Source organism: Mesoplodon bidens, assembly GCF_964165515.1.
Source record: "Mesoplodon bidens genome assembly, chromosome: 2".
Taxonomy (NCBI): domain Eukaryota; kingdom Metazoa; phylum Chordata; class Mammalia; order Artiodactyla; family Ziphiidae; genus Mesoplodon; species Mesoplodon bidens.
In genome coordinates this window covers 107364015-107382803 of record NC_138177.1, presented here as the reverse complement: position 1 = coordinate 107382803, position 18789 = coordinate 107364015, and the positions used below count along the sequence as shown (strand labels likewise).

Here is an 18789-nt window from a genome sequence, read left to right as displayed (position 1 = left end):
TAGAGATTCATCATGTGTCATTTAATTATGCAGTTGATTAATATTAGTATTTTGGTTACACTTTTTCTGTTGTTAAACCTATAATAAAAACTATAAACAATTCTTCTGAAAGGCATTGGTTTCACCAAGTTGTTGTACAGTTAAATCACTCCATAAATTTCTTTTTTCTTCCAGTGTGAACAGATTAACACACTTTTATTAAGCAATCTCTGAATATATGTAGGAAGAATAATACCCCAATACCCTTCAGTTCTGCTGCTTAGGCTTACTCCATGAGGGAACAATCCATTCATTTTTTATAACAAAGTGAATCAGTTATACATATACATATATCCCCATATCTCCTCCCTCTTGTGTCTCCCTCCCTCCCACCCTCCCTATCCCACCCCTCTAGTTGGTCACAGAGCACCCAGCTGATCTCCCTGTGCTATGTGGCTGCTTCCCACTATCTATCTATTTTACATTTGGTAGTGTATATATGTCCATGCCACTCTCTCACTTCGTCCCAGCTTACCCTTCCCCCTCCCCGTGTCCTCAAGTCCATTCTCTACATCTGTGTCTTTATTCCTGTCCTGCCCCTAGGTTCGTCAGAACCTCTTTGTTTTTTAGATTCCATATATATGTGTTAGCATACGGTATTTGTTTTTCTCTTTCTGACTTACTTCACTCTGTATGACAGACTCTAGGTCTACCCACCTCACTACAAATAAGTCAATTTCATTTCTTTTTATGGCTGAGTGATATTCTATTGTATATATGTGCCACATCTTCTTTATCCATTCATCTGTCGATGGACAATTAGGTTGCTTCCATGTCCTGGCTATTGTAAATAGAGCTGCAATGAACATTGTGGTACATGACTCTTTTTGAATTATGGTTTTCTCAGGGTATATGCCCAGTAGTGGGATTGCTGGGTCGTATGGTAGTTCTATTTTTAATTTTTTAAGGAGCCTCCATACTGTTCTCCATAGTGGCTCTATCAATTTACATTCCCACCAACAGTGCAAGAGGGTTCCCTTTTCTCCACACCCTCTCCAGCATTTATTGTTTGTAGACTTTTTGATGATAGCCATTCTGACTGGTGTGAGGTGATACCTCGTAGGTTTGATTTGCATTTCTCTAATGATTAGTGATGTTGAGCATCCTTTCATGTGTTTCTTGGCAATCTGTATATCATCTTCGGAGAACTGTCGATTAAGGTCTCCCGCCCATTTTTGGATTGGGTTGTTTGTTTTTTTGATATTGAGTTGCATGAGCTGCTTGTAAATTTTGGAGGTTAATCCTTTGTCATTTGCTTCATTTGCAAATATTTTCTCCCATTCCGAGGGTTGTCTTTTCGTCTTGGTTATCGTTTCCTTTGCTGTGCAAACTTTTAAGTTTCATTAGGTCCCATTTGCTTATTTTTGTTTTTATTTCCATTTCTCTAGGAGGTGGGTCAAAAAGGATCTTGCTGTGATTTATGTCATAGAGTGTTCTGCCTATGTTTTCCTCCAAAAGTTTGATAGTGTCTGGCCTTACATTTAGGTCTTTAATCCATTTTGAGCTTATTTTTGTGTATGGTGTTAGGGAATGTTCTAATTTCATTCTTATACATGTAGCTATCCAGTTTTCCCAGCACCACTTATTGAAGAGGCTGTCTTTTCTCCACTGTATATTCTTGTCTCCTTTATCAAAGATAAGTTGGCCATATGTGCGTGGGTTTATCTCTGGGCTTTCTATCCTGATCCACTGATCTATCTTTCTGTTTTTATGCCAGTACCAGACTGTCTTAATTACTGTAGCTTTGTAGTATAGTCTGAAGTCAGGGAGCCTGATTCCTCCAGCTCCGTTTTTCGTTCTCAAGATTGCTTTAGCTATTCGGGGCCTTTTGTTTTTCCAAACAAATTTTGAAATTTTTTGTTCTAGTTCTGTGAAAAATGCCAGTGGTAGTTTGATAGGGATTGCATTGAATCTGTAGATTGCTTTGGGTAGTAGAGTCATTTTCACAATATTGATTCTTCCAATCCAGGAGCATGGTATATCTCTCCATCTATTTGTATCATCTTTAATTTCTTTCATCAGTGTCTTATAATTTTCTGCATACAGGTCTTTTGTCTCCTTAGGTAGGTTTATTCCTAGATATTTTATTCTTTTTGTTGCGATGGTAAATGGGAGTGTTTTCTTGATTTCATTTTCAGATTTTTCATCATTAGTGTACAGGAATGCCAGAGATTTCTGTACATTAATTTTATATCCTGCTACTTTACCAAATTCATTGATTAGCTCTAGTAGTTTTTCGGTAGCATCTTTAGGATTCTCTATGTATAGTATCATGTCATCTGCAAACAGTGACAGCTTTACTTCTTCTTTTCCAATTTGGATTCCTTTTATTTCCTTTTCTTATCTGATTGCTGTGGCTAAAACTTCCAAAACTATGTTGAATAAGAGTGGTGAGAGTGGGCAACCTTGTCTTGTTCCTGATCTTAATGGAAATGGTTTCAGTTTTTCACCATCGAGGATGATGTTGGCTGTGGGTTTGTCATATCTGGCCTTTATTATGTTGAGGTAAGTTCCCTCTGTGCTTACTTTCTGGAGGCTTTATATCACAAACGGGTGATGAATTTTGTCAAAAGCTTTCTCTGCATCTATTGAGATGATCATACGGTTTTTCTCCTTCACTTTGTTAATATGTTGTATCACATTGATTGATTTGCATATATTGAAAAATCCTTGCATTTCTGGGATAAACCCCACTTGATCATGGTGTATGATCCTTTTAATGTGCGGTTGGATTCTTTTTGCTAGTATTTTGTTGAGGATTTTTGCATCTATGTTCATCAGTGATATTGGCCTGTAGTTTTCTTTCTTTGTGACATCTTTGTCTGGTTTTGGTATCAGGGTGATGGTGGCCTCGTAGAATGAGTTTGGGAGTGTTCCTCCCTCTGCCATATTTCGGAAGAGTTTGGGAAGGATAGGTGTTAGCTCTTCTCTAAATGTTTCATAGAATTTGCCTCTGAATCCATCTGGTCCTGGGTTTTTGTTTGTTGGAAGCTTTTAAATCACAGTTTCAATTTCAGTGCTTGTGATTGGTCTGTTCATATTTTCTACTTCTTCCTGGTTCAGTCTCAGAAGGTTGTGCATTTCTAAGGATTTGTCCATTTCTTCCAGGTTGTCCATTTTATTGGCATATAGTTGCCTGTAGTAATCTCTCATGATCCTTTGTATTTCTCCTTGTCTTTTTTTTTTGTGTGTGTGTGTGTGGTAAGTGGGCCTCTTACTGTTGTGGCCTCTCCCGTTGCGGAGCACAGGCTCCGGACACGCAGGCTCAGCGGCCATGGCTCACGGGCCCAGCCACTCCGTGGCATGTGGGATCTTCCCGGACCGGGGCACAAACCCGCGTCCCCTGCATTGGCAGGCGGACTCCCAACCACTGCGCCACCAGGGAAGCCCGATCCTTTGTATTTCTGCAGTGTCAGTTGTCACTTCTCCTTTTTCATTTCTAATTCTATTAATTTGAGTCTACTCCCTTTTTTTCTTGATGAGTCTGGCTAGTGGTTTATCAATTTTGTTTATCTTCTCAAAGAACCAGCTTTTATTTTTATTGATCTTTGCTATTGCTTCCTTCATTTCTTTTTCATTTATTTCTGATCTGATCTTTATGATTTCTTTCCTTCTGCTAACTTTGGTGTTTTTTTGTTCTTCTTTCTCTGATTGCTTTAGGTGTAAGGTTACGTTGTTTGAGATTTTTTTTTTCTTAAGGTAGGATTGTATTGCTATAAACTTCCCTCTTAGCACTGCTTTTGCTGCATCCCATAGGTTTTGGGACGTCATGTTTTCATTGTCATTTGTTTCTAGGTATTTTTTGATTTTCTCTTTGAATTCTTCAGTGATTTCTTGATTATTAAGTAGTGTATTGTTTATCCTCCATGTGTTTGTATTTTTTACAGATTTTTTATTCTAATTGATATCTAGTCTCATAGCACTGTGGTCAGAAAAGATACTTGATATGATTTCAATTTTCTTAAATTTACCAAGGCTTGATTTGTGACCCAGGATATGATCTATCCTGGAGAATATTCCTTGAGCACTTGAGAAAAAAGTGTATTCTGTTGCTTTTGGATGGAATGTCCTATATATATCAATTAAGTCCATCTTGTTTAATGTATCATTTAAAGCTTGTGTTTCCTTATTTATTTTCATTTTGGATGATCTGTCCATTGGTGAAAGTGGGGTGTTAAAATCCCCTACTATTATTGTGTTACTGTTGATCTCCCCTTTTATGACTGTTAGTATTTGCCTTATGTATTGAGGTGCTTCTATGTTAGGTGCATAAATATTTACAATTGTTATATCTTCTTGGATTGATCCCTTGATCATTATGTAGTGTCCTTTTTTGTCTCTTGTAACAGTCTTTGTTTTAAAGTCTATTTTGTCTGATATGAGAATTGCTACTCCAGCTTTCTTTTGATTTCCATTTGCATGGAATATCTTTTTCCAGACCCTCACTTTCAGTCTGTATGTGTCCCTACGTCTTAAGTGGGTCTCTTGTAGACAGCATGTGTCCAGGTCTTGTTTTTGTATCTATTCAGCCAGTCTGTGTCTTTTGGTTGGAGCATTTAATCCATTTACATTTAAGGTATTTATCGATATATATGTTCTTATTACCATTTCTTAATTGTTTTGGGTTTGTTATTGTAGGTCTTTTACTTATTTGTGTTTCCTGCCTAGAGAAGTTCCTTTAGCATTTGTTGTAAAGCTGGTTTGGCAGTGCTGAATTCTCTTACCTTTTGCTTGTCTGTAAAGGTTTTAATTTCTCCATCAAATCTGAATGAGATCCTTGCTGGGTAGAGTAATCTTGGTTGTAGGTTTTTCCCCTTCATCACTTTAAATATATCCTGCCACTCCCTTCTGGCTTGTAGAGTTTCTGCTGAAAGATCAGCTGTTAACCTTATGGGGATTCCCTTGTATGTTATTTGGTGTTTTTCCCTTGCTCCTTATAATATTTTTTCTTTGTATTTAATTTTTGATAGTTTTATTAATATGTGTCTTGGCATGTTTGTCATTGGATTTATCCTGTATCGGACTCCTTGTGCTTCCTGGACTTGATGACCTATTTCCTTTCACATATTAAGGAAGTTTTCAACTATATTCTCTTCAAATATTTTCTCAGTCCCTTTCTTTTTCTCTTCTTCTTCTGGGACCCCTATAATTCGAAAGTTGGTGCCTTTAATGTCGTCCCAGAGGTCCCTGAGACTTTCCTCAATTCTTTTCATTCTTCTTTCTTTATTCTGCTCTGCAGTAGTTATTTCCACCATTTTATCTTCCAGGTCACTTACCTGTTTTCCTGCCTCAGTTATTCTGCTATGGATCCCTTCTAGAGAATTGTTAATTTTATTTAGTGTGGTGTTCATCATTGTTTTTTGGCTCTTTAGTTCTTCTGGGTCCTTGTTAAACATCTCTTGCATTTTCTCCATTCTGTTTCCAAGATTTTGGATCACCTTTACTATCATTATTCTGAATTCTTTTTCAGGTAGACTGTCTGTTTCCTCTTTATTTGTTAGGTCCGGTGGGTTTTTTTGCTCCTTTGTCTGCTGTGTGTTTCTCTGTGTTCTCATTTTGCTTAACTTACTGTGTTTGGGGTCTCCTTTTCTCAGGCTGCAGGTTCGTAGTTCCCGTTGTTTTTGGTGTCTGCCCCCAGTGACTAAGGTGGTTCAGTGGCTTGGGTAGGCTTCCTGTTGGAGGGGACTAGTGCCTGTGTTCTAGTGGATGAGGCTGGATCTTGTCTTTCTGGTGGGCAGATCCGTGTCCAGTGGTGTGTTTTGGGGTGTCTGTGACCTTATTATGATTTTAGGCAGCCTCTCTGCTAGTGGGTGGTGTTGTCTGTCTTGCTAGTCGTTTGGCATAAGGTTTCCAGCACTGGAACTTTCTGGTCATTGAGTGGAGCTGGGTCTTTGCGTTGAGATGTAGATCTCTGGGAGATTGTCCCCGTTTGATATTACGTGGAGCTGGGAGGTCTCTCGTGGACCAATGTCCTGAACTTGGCTCTCCCACCTCAGAGATACAAACCTGACGCCTGGCTGGACCACCAAGAGCCTGTCATCCACACGGCTCAAGAAAAATGGAGAAAAGAAAGAAGATAAAATAAAGTTATTAAAATAAAAAATAATTATTAATAAAAAAAATTTTAAGTAATCAAAAAAAAAGAAAGAAAGAAGAGAGCAACCAAACCAAAAAACAAATCCACCAAGGATAACAAGTGCTTAAAACCACACTAAAGGGCTTCCCTGGTGACGCAGTGGTTGAGAGTCCGCCTGCCGATGCAGGGGACGTGGGTTCGTGCCCCAGTCTGGGAAGATACCACATGCCGTGGAGCGGCTGGACCCGTGAGCCATGGCCGCTGAGCCTGCGCATCCGGAGCCTGTGCTCCGCAACAGGAGAGGCCACAACAGTGAGAGGCCCGCGTACCACACACACAAAAAAACTATACTAAAAAACAAATGGACAGACAGAACCCTAGGGCAAATGGTAAAAGCAAAGCTATACAGACAAAATCACACACAGAAGCATATACATACACACTCACAAAAAGAGAAAAAGGGACACAAATATATATATATATTGCTCCCAAAGTCCACCTCCTCAATTTGGGATGATTCGTTGTCTAATCAGGTATTCCACAGATGCAGGGTACAATAAGTTGATTGTGGAGATTCAATCCGCTGCTTCTGAGTCTAACGAGAGAGGTTTCCCTTTCTCTTCTTTGTTCGCACAGCTCCTAGGGTTCAGCTTTGGATTTGGCCCCGCTTCTGCCTGTAGGTCACCTGAGGGCGTCTGTTCTTCGCTTAGGATGGGGTTAAAGGAGCAGCTGCTTCGGGGACTCTGGCTCACTCAGGCCGGGGGGAGGGAGGGGTACGGAGTGCGGGGTGAGCCTGCGGCGGCAGAGGCCCACGTGACGTTGCACCAGCCTGAGGCGCGCCGTGCGTTCTCCCGGGGAAGTTGTCCCTGCATCCCGGGACCCTGGCAGTGGCGGGCTGCACAGGCTCCCCGGAAGGGGGGTGTGGATAGTGGCCTGTGCTCGCACACAGGCTTCTTGGTGGTGGCAGCAGCAGCCTTAGCGTCTCATGCCCGTCTCTGGGGTCCGTGCTGATAGCCGCGGCTCGTGCCCGTCTCTGGAGCTCCTTTAAACAGCGCTTTTAATCACCTCTCCTCGCGCACCAGGAAACAAAGAGGGAAGAAAAAGTCTCTTGCCTCTTCGGCAGCTCCATACTTTTTCCCGGATTCCCTCCCGGCTAGCCGTGGCACACTAGCCTCCTTCAGACTGTGTTCACACCGCCAGTCCTCTCCCTGCGCTCTGACCAAAACCAGAGCCTCAGCTCCCAGCCCCGCCCGCCGCGGCGGGTGAGCAGACAAGCCTCTCGGGCTGGTGAGTGCTGGTCGGCACCGATCCTCTGTGCGGGAATCTCTCCACTTTGCCCTCTGCACCCCTGTTGCTGCGCTCTCTTCCGTGGCTCCGAAGCTCCCCCCCTCCGCCACCCGCAGTCTCCACCCGCGAAGGGGCTTCCTAGTGTGTGGGAACCTTTCCTCCTCCACAGGTCCCTCCCACTGGTGCAGGTCCCGCCCCTATTCTTTTGTCTCTGTTTATTCTTTTGTCTTTTGCCCTAACCATGTATGTGGGGGGTTTCTTGCCTTTTGGGAAGTTTGAGGTCTTCTGCCAGCATTCAGTAGGTGTTCTGTAGGAGTTGTTACACGTGTAGATGTATTTCTGATGTATGTGTGGGGGGGAAGGTGATCTCCACATCTTACTCTTCCGCCATCTTGAAGCTCCTCCTGACCACTCCATACATTTTTGAAAGTCGTGGCTGATAAAATTGTCAGCGGGCCGTGAATTATCTAAATGTATAAGCAGGTTAACAGCTTTCTGTAGTTCAATGTTAAATTTAAGATCATTGGTACCTTTGACACCAAGTTTACTGACTTCTTGTTTGTGGCTAAAAGGGAGATTAGGTGTTAGTATCAGACATATTTTGTCTTGAAGGGTGCTTGGTAGCATGTGAAAAGTCTTATGCTGAAGATAGTTTATGGCCAAAGTACAATGGTGTCTTTGGCTGTGTTGTCTCAGAAGTGTGATAGCCAGCAGTTGTGGAGCATCCTCCGGGCCATAATGATGACTGTGACGCCTTTGAATGGGTGAGGAACACTTCATCAGAACTATGAAGAGACTTACCTGCTAAAGATGTGGAGAAACTGGAGCTCAGAAGACAGTGACCAGACAGATGAAAAGTTCCTCTCTGATGGTATAGTGTATCCTAATTATAAGAAGTACTGGGGAGGGAAGGGAGAGAATAGTCCACAATATTGGTCTTCGAATATTTGGAAGACCTTACATAGGAAAGAAAGCTTATTGGGAATAGCTGTAAGTGTTAGAGCTCGGACAAGCAGGAGAAGATATCTCATCTTTCCCCAGAAAGCTGTCCAAAGACTGAATGAACATTTGAGAAGGGAGAAGGGATTTTTTTTTTTTTTTTTTTTTTTTTTTTGCGGTACGCGGGCCTCTCACTGTTGTGCTGTTGTGGCCTCTCCCGTTGCGGAGCACAGGCTCCAGACGCGCAGGCTCAGAAACCATGGCTCCCGGGCCCAGCCACTCCACGGCATGTGGGATCCTCCCGGACCGGGGCACGAACCCATGTCCCCTGCATCGGCAGGTGGACTCCCAACCACTGCGCCACCAGGGAAGCCCCCTGATTTTCTTATTAATAAAACTGTCCACATATAAATTGTCAACCACTTGGTAGGAATATTGTTAAAGGGAATTAAGTATTAATATTTCATATAGAGATTTAACTAATTTCAAGGTTCCTTCTTGAAACCTAAGGTTCTCATGAGTCTATGAAGTAGACCAAAATATTTATAAAAATTAGAAAATAAAACATCAAACCTGCTGCATAAATACTTAGATGTGCATATACTCAGAAATGTGAGTTGATTCCTCCATTTAGAATGGAGGTTGGTAAAGATTCCTGAAAGAACAGTTTTTAAAGACTTCTTTTTTTTTTTTTTAAACAGCTTTATTGGAGTATAATTGCTTTACAATGGTGTGTTAGTTTCTGCTTTATAACAAAGTGAATCAGCTATACATATACATATATCCCCATATCGCCTCCCTCTTGTGTCTCCCTCCCATCCTCCCTATCCCACCCCTCTAGGTGGACACAAAGCATGGAGCTGATCTCTCTGTGCTATGCAGCTGCTTCCAACTAGCTATCTGTTTTACATTTGGTTGTGTATATATAAGACTCTTCTTTTTTAAAGACTTGGGCAGTGTGTCAGGTTTATAGATGGAGGTAACAAATACTAACTCTGGGGTTAAGCAGAAAAGACATTTATTGAATGGCTGTCATGTATCTCATCCCTGAAAAGGCTGAAGAATGAAGCTTGGAAAACAATCAAGCACAAAGTTAGATAGCAGAAGAAATGCAGCCAAAATCATAGTACAAAAGTAAAATAAAGAAGATACCTTCACACTGACCGTACCAGCACTGGACACCAATGCTACCCTGAAAATGCTGCTGCTGCTACTGTGGCCCTTGCCCTCCCACAAAATCGGTTCTTCATGGTTTCTGCTTCTTTGTGACACAAGGCCCACATGTGAGCACCTGATAGAGCTTAAGAATGCTCACACTCGAGCTGTAAGTTATCTGGGAACACAAGGATCTTGTGTTTTCGGTTCCTCTAGTTGGAAGTGGGCTCTGCTTCCCACCAAGAGTCCCACCAAGATAAGGTAGGCAATTCTCAGGACATAGAAGATGTGAGACAGCCCCCCAAATGACAGACATTCACTGAGAGGGCACTCCAGAGTTTACTCCACTGAATAGTACTAAGTTTTATCACAAAAAAACATTAAACATTTTTAAGCATATTTTTGCTGCTGGATTCCTCAGAGACTTTAACATATGAACATGCATTGTGCTTCTCCAAGAGGGAGATATGGTGTGCAACGTTTGCCACACATAGTTGAGCAAGGCGTTCTTTTCCATGGTAATTCTTGAGAAGAGTGTTCCTGAGAACATTGACTGGGGAAATGTAAAAGGATAGAGGTCATGCCCAGAGGATTGCAACAGGCATCGGCAGATGTAATAAGAGATGAGAGCCTTTAGAATGTGGGTCAGAGTGGAGAGTGCCTTGAATTCTACCAGTCTAGTTCAAGTTTGAGTCATTGGATAGTAGCTGAGGTGAGGCTTGAGCCTAAAAGTGCTAGTTAGCCTGAATCAGTACCTTCAAAGGAGGCTCTGGTTGTAGCAGACACAAGGGTTGGGAGAGGACAATCAAGAAACAAAACCCTGTGGAAAGGTTTAATCATTATGATTTAGAAGTAAGAATATAGATTAAGAGACCCTTGTATCTGAAAGGAACACTATGGGTCATTGGTCCTGAGGTCAGCAAACTACAGCCTGGGAGCCAGATCCTCCCACAGCCTGACCTAAGAATGGTTTTTAAATTTTTTAAGTGGTTGGGGAAAAAAATCAAAAGAATAATAATAATATTTCATCACATATGAAAATTATATGAAATTCAAATTTCAGTGTCCATGAATAAGTTGCATTGTTCTCCTTAGTGGGCCTGTATTACAAAGAAATTGTACTCAATTGTGTTATTGTATTTTTAATTACATCACTTAAATGTATGAAATTTTTTCTCTCTTGTTATTGTAAGTACCTACATAATATTTTCAGTTTTGCCACTTGCCCTGCAAAACCTAAAATATTTACTGTTGCGCTCCTTTAGAGAAAAACTTTGCCAAGCTCTGTTCTAGTCCACTGCCTTCACTTTACTGATACTGAAACTGAGGCTCAGAGCAATTTGCCTGAGGTCCAAAGCTTCCCAGTGATGGATCTGGGATGGAACCCATGTTCCAGCTCCTGCTCTAGTGCTCTTTCTCCTACAGCTCAGATGCATCAGTCCACATGATGTTCCACGGGAAGCAGTGGTCTGTGTAGATGATGGGAGAGGAAGAGGCAGCATCCACCTCTATCCAGTGCCAAAGTGTAATTGGATTATGATGGTGTTGAATGTGATGGAGAAGCACAGGAAAGGGGGAAGATTTAATAACCTCCCTCAAATCTTAAAAACCACTCCAATTTACACCTAGGTCTTCCAGTTTCTCCATTTCTGCATTTAATGCAACTCAACGACTTTAGCCAGAAGGTGAATAATGTAGAAATTCCTTCTGCAGATCATTTATGTGGCAGTGCTCCTTGTTGGTTTTGATATTACCACTTAGATATCGAAATATTCAGCTTTGCTTCTTGAAATGATTGGATTTTATAGATTCAGGTTGACATGTTCTGAGATAGCATGTGTCAATGGCCAGAAAAATAGGAAATCTGACACTGAAAAGAATTCTGAAATGAGGTCCCAGCCTCTGAGAAACAGTGGAATATTTAATTATCAATGTCAGCCATGAATATAGGATGAGAACCATCCTTCCTTGGATGTTCTGGGGGCTTCAATACATTTTGTTGAAAGTATTTGGTTGCCAGAAAATTCTAGGATATAGAGTGATAATGTAACCATAGTGAGTTTTTTTTCAGTTTATTTCATAGTTTATTAAATATATGTAATACAGTTTATTCTGTAAAACCATTCTGTTTATATAGTTTATCATCTGATCGTCTGTAAACATTTCTTTTGATTTTTGAGAAGAAATCAGTGGTCCACTGGGGAAATTTTTTCCTTTCTGGCTCATGTATTATATGGTTTAAGAAAGAGCATGCTAAATGAATTCAGTATAAATAAATGCTATCTAAATATTTTTTTAATTTATTGGCTCAGGCAAAATTTGTAAGTCGATTTTTCAAGATAAAACTGCTGACTTGAAAGAAAGTCTTGAGTCTCTAACACAGCTCCCCAGCCTCCTTTAGCAAAATTGAATTCCATTACATGAGTTAAAGCCCTGTGCTTGAGCTGCGTGATGATGCTGGGAGAAAGCCCCTGAGACGGATACTTACCGCTCAGGAAGTGTGCCGCTAACCACAGTCCTTAACTCACTTTTATGGCACAACTGAGGGACCAACCCCAGAGGCTCGCTCTCATTGCCTGGCGAAATCCCTTGCCTGTACTCTGGGGGCTGAGAAGAAGCTAAAATCACAAATTCAGAGAGATGAAAGAAGATGGGTGAGACATGGTAGTGTTGACAGCAAGACAGAAGGAGAATGAGGACAATGGCTTTAGGGTCTTCACTCAATAGGAAATCAGTGCAATCAAGCAAGGCACCTTCCGGGCCCTGGAAGCTGAATGAGGAAGGGAGATTGGGATTCCTTGATGCAGCCCTGGTTAAGGCACTCTTCTTCCTAGCAGCCGTTGTAGACTAATGATTTCTATAATTGTTTCATATTTCACTCCCCCTTTAGACCAGTGCTTCTCAAATGGGGGCAATTTTACCCTGCGGAAGACATTAGTCTAGAGACATTTTTAGTCGTCACAACTAGAGAGGGGAGTGGCACTGGCATCTAGTAGGTAGAGGCCAGGGATGCTGCTAAGCATTGCACAATGCACAGGACAGCCCCACAAAAAGAATTATCCCACCCCAAATGTCAACAATGCCAAGGTTGAGAGACCCTGCATGGATCTTAAAGACCCATCTGTCTTGCTCAGTACTTTATCCCCAACACCTAGCTGGGAACCTGGCACAAAACGAGGCTCCCAGCAGGCATTCACTGAATACAGGTGAGCCAAGTCTTCCCTCTTCCCAGCCTCTTTGCCTAAGTCACTCCTTTTGCACCAGCAGGCACTCTCAACCCTGAGCACACTGCACAGGACTGATCATTCCCTCTACTTGTACGTCACTGACACTACTTTTGAGCTGCAGATAATCTCTAATCAGAAGGAGGTTACATTTCTTCTGTCTCTCATCTCTCTGTCATATCTCTATACTGAAATTGACATATCTGTGGTTTTGCATCTGCATTCTTAAGAAGGAATGAAATAAAAGGGTAGATATTTTCCTTTGCTTATACCTAGTATTTTGGTGTAGAATGATGAGCTATAATGCATGGCTGACTTAGCAACAGTGATCATTAGATTTATTTTCAAGGATAGCCAGTACTGAGAGTATATGTGGTTGATGGAGGAGAAGGCAATTTCCAACATAATGAGCATTTTTGAATGCAATTTGACCAATTTTTTATGCTGTATAGGGAACGTTTACCCTTTTGAAGAGACAGTTCTGGAAGGCCCCACAAGTTCCAGCAGAGAACTGGCTCAGTGGGGCTACACTAGCCCATCAGAGGAGCAGATTGAAATCTGGAGCGCCCCTTTCATCCCTGTTTCTAACAAAGCCACTTACGGAACAAAGGAGCCTCATTGTTTCATAGTTGCAAAGATGCCTGGTCCAGGCCTGTATAAATATGGGGAACGTTACAGGGTGGGGTGCATGCAATCCAGCTCTTCCTGGAGCGCACTTGCCCCTCAGTGGCAGGATGAGAGCTGAGGACATTGAGTGTGCTCAGCCCTTCTCTGGGTGTCTTTCCCCAATAAACCCTATTTCATATACACACTGTGGCTCCCTTAGAAACTCAGATGCAACCTTCCCACCAAATAGGGGAGCAGTTCAGTTGAGCAATTGTAGCAGTTGACCCAGTTGCAGGCTATTTATTGTATTTTAAATGATTTCTCTGTGTCGTAAGACTTAATCGAAACTCTCAGAGAGCAAGAAGAAGAATAAATACTCGTGAGTGAGTATGTAGAGGGGAATGAAATGTGCATGTATAGATTGTCCTATCTTGCATGGATTGTATATCTATAGATTGTGTATATATCTATTGTATATAGATTGTATATCTATATCTATAGATTGTCATATCCTGTATAGATTGTATAGATTGTCATATCCTGTATAGATTGTATAGATTGTCATATCTTCTTGTCTCTACTCCTGTCAACTTTTTTTTTTAACAGAATAAAGTTTTCAGTCTCTACTGTGAAACCCTAAAAAATAGCCTTGTGTCTGTTCTCGGGATGTTTTTGAGGGTATAGCTCATTATCCCACACAGTAAACTTATTATGAGGACTCTTGAGATCCCTGATTTCTGACTAGGACTCAAGAATAATTAGGCTTCTCCTCAGTCACTGGTTTGTTTTTTGGTTTTTTTTTTAGATGTTGGGGATAGGAGTTTATTAATTTATTCATTTATTTTTGCTGTGTTGGGTCTTCGTTTCTGTGCGAGGGCTTTCTCTAGTTGTTGCAAGTGGGGGCCACTCTTCATCGCGGTGCGCAGGCCTTTCACTGTCGCGGCCTCTCTTGTTGCGGAGCACAGGCTCCAGACGCGCAGGCTCAGTAGTTGTGGCTCACGGGGCTAGTTGCTCTGCGGCATGTGGGATCTTCCCAGACCAGGACTCAAACCCGTGTCCCCTGCATTGGCAGGCAGATTCTCAACCACTGCACCACCAGGGAAGCCCACTGGTTTTTTTTTTATCTCAGGGACAAAGAGTATGTAACCGATTAGGTTTCCTTTGAGAATTGAGAGTTGCTTGTTAGAATGTTCAGAGCCAAATCTGTTGCCCACCCATATACAGCAGGGGTTTATAGAAGTTCATGGTAGCCTCAATCCTGACTCCATGTCAGGACGACCGTATTTTTCCTTTATCTTTCCCATCTACTTCAAGTGTATCATCATTGTTATATGTACCTCTGTAAAATGTTAGAAATGTTTTTGGGAAAAGGTAGGGGTATAGATAAATAGATGTATTATGGTAGGCCATCAAAAAACAGTTTTACTGGCTTCTTTTTTTCCCTTTCCAGATTGAGATGCTACCAGATGGGCTGTTTCAGTGCAAAAAGCTGCAGTGTTTACTTTTGGGGAAAAATAGCCTGATGAGCTTGTCCCCTCACGTGGGTGAGCTGTCAAACCTTACTCATCTGGAGCTCATTGGTAATTACCTGGAAACACTTCCTCCTGAACTGGAAGGATGTCAGTCCCTCAAACGGAGCTGTCTGATTGTCGAGGAGAATTTGCTCAATACTCTTCCTCCCCCTGTAACAGAACGTTTGCAGACATGCTTAGATAAATGTTGACCTAAAGAGGAAAATAATTTTTAAAAGTACACTCCAGGGCTTTAAATGAGAACTCAATTTTCCTAAGTTATAAAGATGAACAATGGATAATTATGACTAACTATAACCAAATGTCTTATTAAAGCAACTCAGTGTCTATTCCTAAATTAAACAGGTAAAAAGTATTAACACTGAACTAAAGTTTTGTGAATAATTGATCTTTAACTTATGGAAATATAAGAAGTACACTTGGAGGGTGGAATGGGGACATGAAATTATTGAATCTCTACATTGCAGTTTGTATCTTTTGAAGATTAGGTATTACTTATTTGCATACTTGTTTTAACTGACTTCCTGTTTTGATATTTATCACCTAGACCATAAACTCATCAACATAAATTCCCTTGATGTACACTGAGCACTGTCTTTGATTTATGGTCTTAATATTTTTAGGCAGGGTACATTGTGCTAGGCAGAATTCCTTCTGGCTTAATTTTTACTTCCTGTCCCAGCTTGTTTTGAGTCCTCCTCCATCTGATTTTCTCTTAACAACAATGATGAACCCTGAGAAAGTGCCTGCCTTTGGCCTTTGCATAGAACAGGAGCAGGGTACTTAGGACATGTCACCCTCGGGGCATCCTAAAAATTAATGTATACTCAAATTTTTCTTATATATCATCAAAGCCTTTTTTATTTGCTAATGATTTTTATATTAAATGTAAAACATACAAATATTTTTATTGTATTATCTTGGATTCAAAATCTGTGAGAATAATTTTTGTAAGGTACAGAGAACACATCCTTTTCTTTAAGAATTTACTATTAATATATTTGGTTTTAGCTGCTTATGATTCTCATATTTGTGCACATTCTGTTCCAAAATGTTTTTGTACTCTGCAACTAATTACTTTTGGATAACAAAAGCCTTGTGTTTCATGCCCTAAAATATTCGGGGGGTTTCCTTGTAAGAGGATGGCCACATCATCTACCTCTCTCTTCCCTAGTGCTGTGCTATTGTACGGGTACAATTCTTAATTACTTCAAAAACTGTGATGGAGGGGAGAGGTGCAGATTTGGATCTTTAAAACTGATTTTAAAGCATTCTGTAGAAATTAAGTAAGAGTTAAGCAAAATACTTTCTTCTCCATCTGCATGATCTCTAGATAGGATTATAATGTAAAACACTCTGCTTAAAATTCAGTGCTTAAAATGAGTTCTCAAAGCTCACAAAGAAATAGATCTGGTTAACTGAAATTCATCTCATGCCTTTGTCTAACTTTTCTGGAATACATTTTGCTCTTTTTTATAAAGAGCTTTGTGTTTGGCTTTTTATTATCATGCATATTGTAAAATGAACAAAATCGACTGACTCATTTTGGGGAAATGTACATTTTCAATGTGTTTTTCTCTAAAGGGTCTAGGCATTGTGATGCCATCTTATTTTGGATGTAACTATGAAGTAATCTATTAACTGCACCTAGACAAAACTGGAAAACACTATGGGTAAAGAGTACTGTAAACATGGAATTGTGTTGTATGGTATTTTTTTTTCTTGCTTTGTCCCTTCCAGAAAGATGAAAGTGAGTCTAAGTTATGGCAGAATGTAGCTTCCCTCACCTGCCACACACCCCTGGACTAACATTCAGAGAAAAGAATTGTTCACATCAAATGAAATTTGAGTAATAGCTATAAAAAATATAAAACACCAAAAGCTGCCTAAAACATTATTGTTTATTCTGAATGAGAAAGAACAGTGTAAAAATGCAATTCTTACCAAAACTTGCCTTTAGTCAGAACACTCAAGTTCTCAGGGAGCCAGGCATAACTGATGAAACTTTCTTGTAGGATTTCAGAAAACAGATTCTGACTATATTTAGGGTTTTATGTTATTTTCAATCTTTTTAATATTGAGTTTTTTGTCATTTTAATGTTTCACATCCCTGTTGCACAATAGAATTGTCATGTGTACCGATTCCAGTGTTGGATAGGATTATCTTATGTTTGGAACATGAATATGATACATGGAAATATGTTTAAATGTTTTGGGCCATATAATTAGCCATAATGTGTATGAAAAATCTTACCCCCTTCTATAAGGAAGAGTTTTTAAAACAAATTTCAGATTTGCTACTATTCCCCTGACAAACTACAACTCCTCCCAGCTAGTCACCAGTTCTGTTCACCTGCAGAAGTCACTAGCCAAACCTTCCTTATCACCCTTCTATATTTCTGGAAGCAAGTTACTATCAGAATCAATAATGAGTTTTGTAAGCTTCTTTCCAAACACTAGGGTTTGGTTACTAATGCAAACTCTGTTGTTCTTGATGCCCTAGTTTTTAGGTTTACTTTTTTATTTCAATCCTACACTCCATTGTTTAGGTAACTTTTGAAATGATGTAACACTGATGCCATGAACTCTGAGACCACCACTTAACACACAAAACTGTGGTGTTTGATGCCACCTTTACTGCAATGTTGGAGCAGATCTTCAATTTGGAAGAGGATTTTAAATGAAGAAAATGAAGTTTATTCAATTATAATTTTAAGACTTTAGTTGATACTTGATTTCCAAGAATGTGTAGTGCATTTTCCAAAAAATAAATATGGATGTTATTCAGAACAAAGTTGAAGGCTTATGCTAGCATTGGTTCATTTTATTTACATACACACAGATACACAATGATGAGCTTGCACACACACACAGACACACACACGCCCCATGTATACAAAATGTAATTTATTAGTTTTGGATATGTTTAATATTTTTCCAAAGTTGTAAGAGGTTGTAGGTTAATGCTAGTATATTAATTCTTTTTTATTCCTTACTTGTAATCATGGAGTATTCTATTCTCTTAGTTGTAATGTTAAAAGAAAACTAAATGCTCAGACTTGGTCAGCGACCTAAGTGGTTTTGAGCATTCCTTGTAAGGTGTAGTGTTCCTTCACTAACATACATCAGGGTATATCTGTGTGGCACATAGATTCGGTGTTTTCATTCTTCATCCTCAGTCTTCATTTTTCCTCTGATATCACCATGTTTCACTGTCACTTAGCAAATGTTTGTGTTAAACAGGGTAAATAGAGATCCTCAGGGTCTCGTTGTGGCAAAGCTCCAATGTGTGTGCTGTGGTGAGCTGCAGTGAGTTATCTGCATAACATTATTGTTTGATAGTGAAAATATTTGTTTCTGTTCTGCAGGTGTCTCATGATTCAAATTTTGTATGTTGAATTAAAGTATTGCATAATATTGATGGGTTCAGAAACCATTAAAATAATCAAACAATTATTCTGTGGATTTATAGCTTTATTTCCTTGTATTTTCAATCAAGTGTTCTTTCCATCGTCACTTTCTCTTAGCATTGTCCCATCCACATAAGGTATTTTGTTTTCCCTCTCCACTCACCCATCTCCTTAAATTTATATAGTAACAAAATATATTTGTGCTAGAGAACTTGCGATAATACTTGAGCATGTATTTATTTGGGGGGAAGCCAGAGCCTATAATTATGCCTAATTGAATAGTTCTACTTGACCCATCCCTGCAGTCTTTAGAGCTGATCCAGTGATCCCTCATCTGTACGAACAGCATGAGAATATAACTGTAAATCCACTTTGTTTTCAGGAACTGTATATTGCATCAGAATCTGTGTTTATTTCTTTCTGGAAACAAGACGAAGGCTGGTGGGAGAGGGGAGGAGTTATTTTGCATCCTGGTTTGAATTATGAAGGCATTATATACATGAAATGGCCTAAACTAGTAA

At 40.2% G+C, this 18789-nt stretch overlaps 1 protein-coding gene across 3 annotated transcripts in view; it reads left to right on the top strand.

Annotated features, from left to right (window-relative positions):
- The window catches only part of LRRC8B (leucine rich repeat containing 8 VRAC subunit B), a 74696-nt gene extending 56419 nt beyond the window's left edge, over positions 1 to 18277 (top strand). For 2 of the 3 annotated variants that reach the window (XM_081225956.1, XM_081225957.1), the window contains exon 5: positions 14777 to 18277. In XM_081225956.1, coding sequence (XP_081082082.1) covers positions 14777 to 15049 — 273 coding nt within the window. In that variant the 3' untranslated portion in view covers positions 15050 to 18277. Of the gene's footprint in view, positions 1 to 9396; positions 9666 to 14776 lie in introns of all 3 variants that reach the window. The other variant, XR_014015211.1, reaches the window with a different exon arrangement.
- The last annotated feature ends 512 nt before the right edge of the window (positions 18278 to 18789 follow it).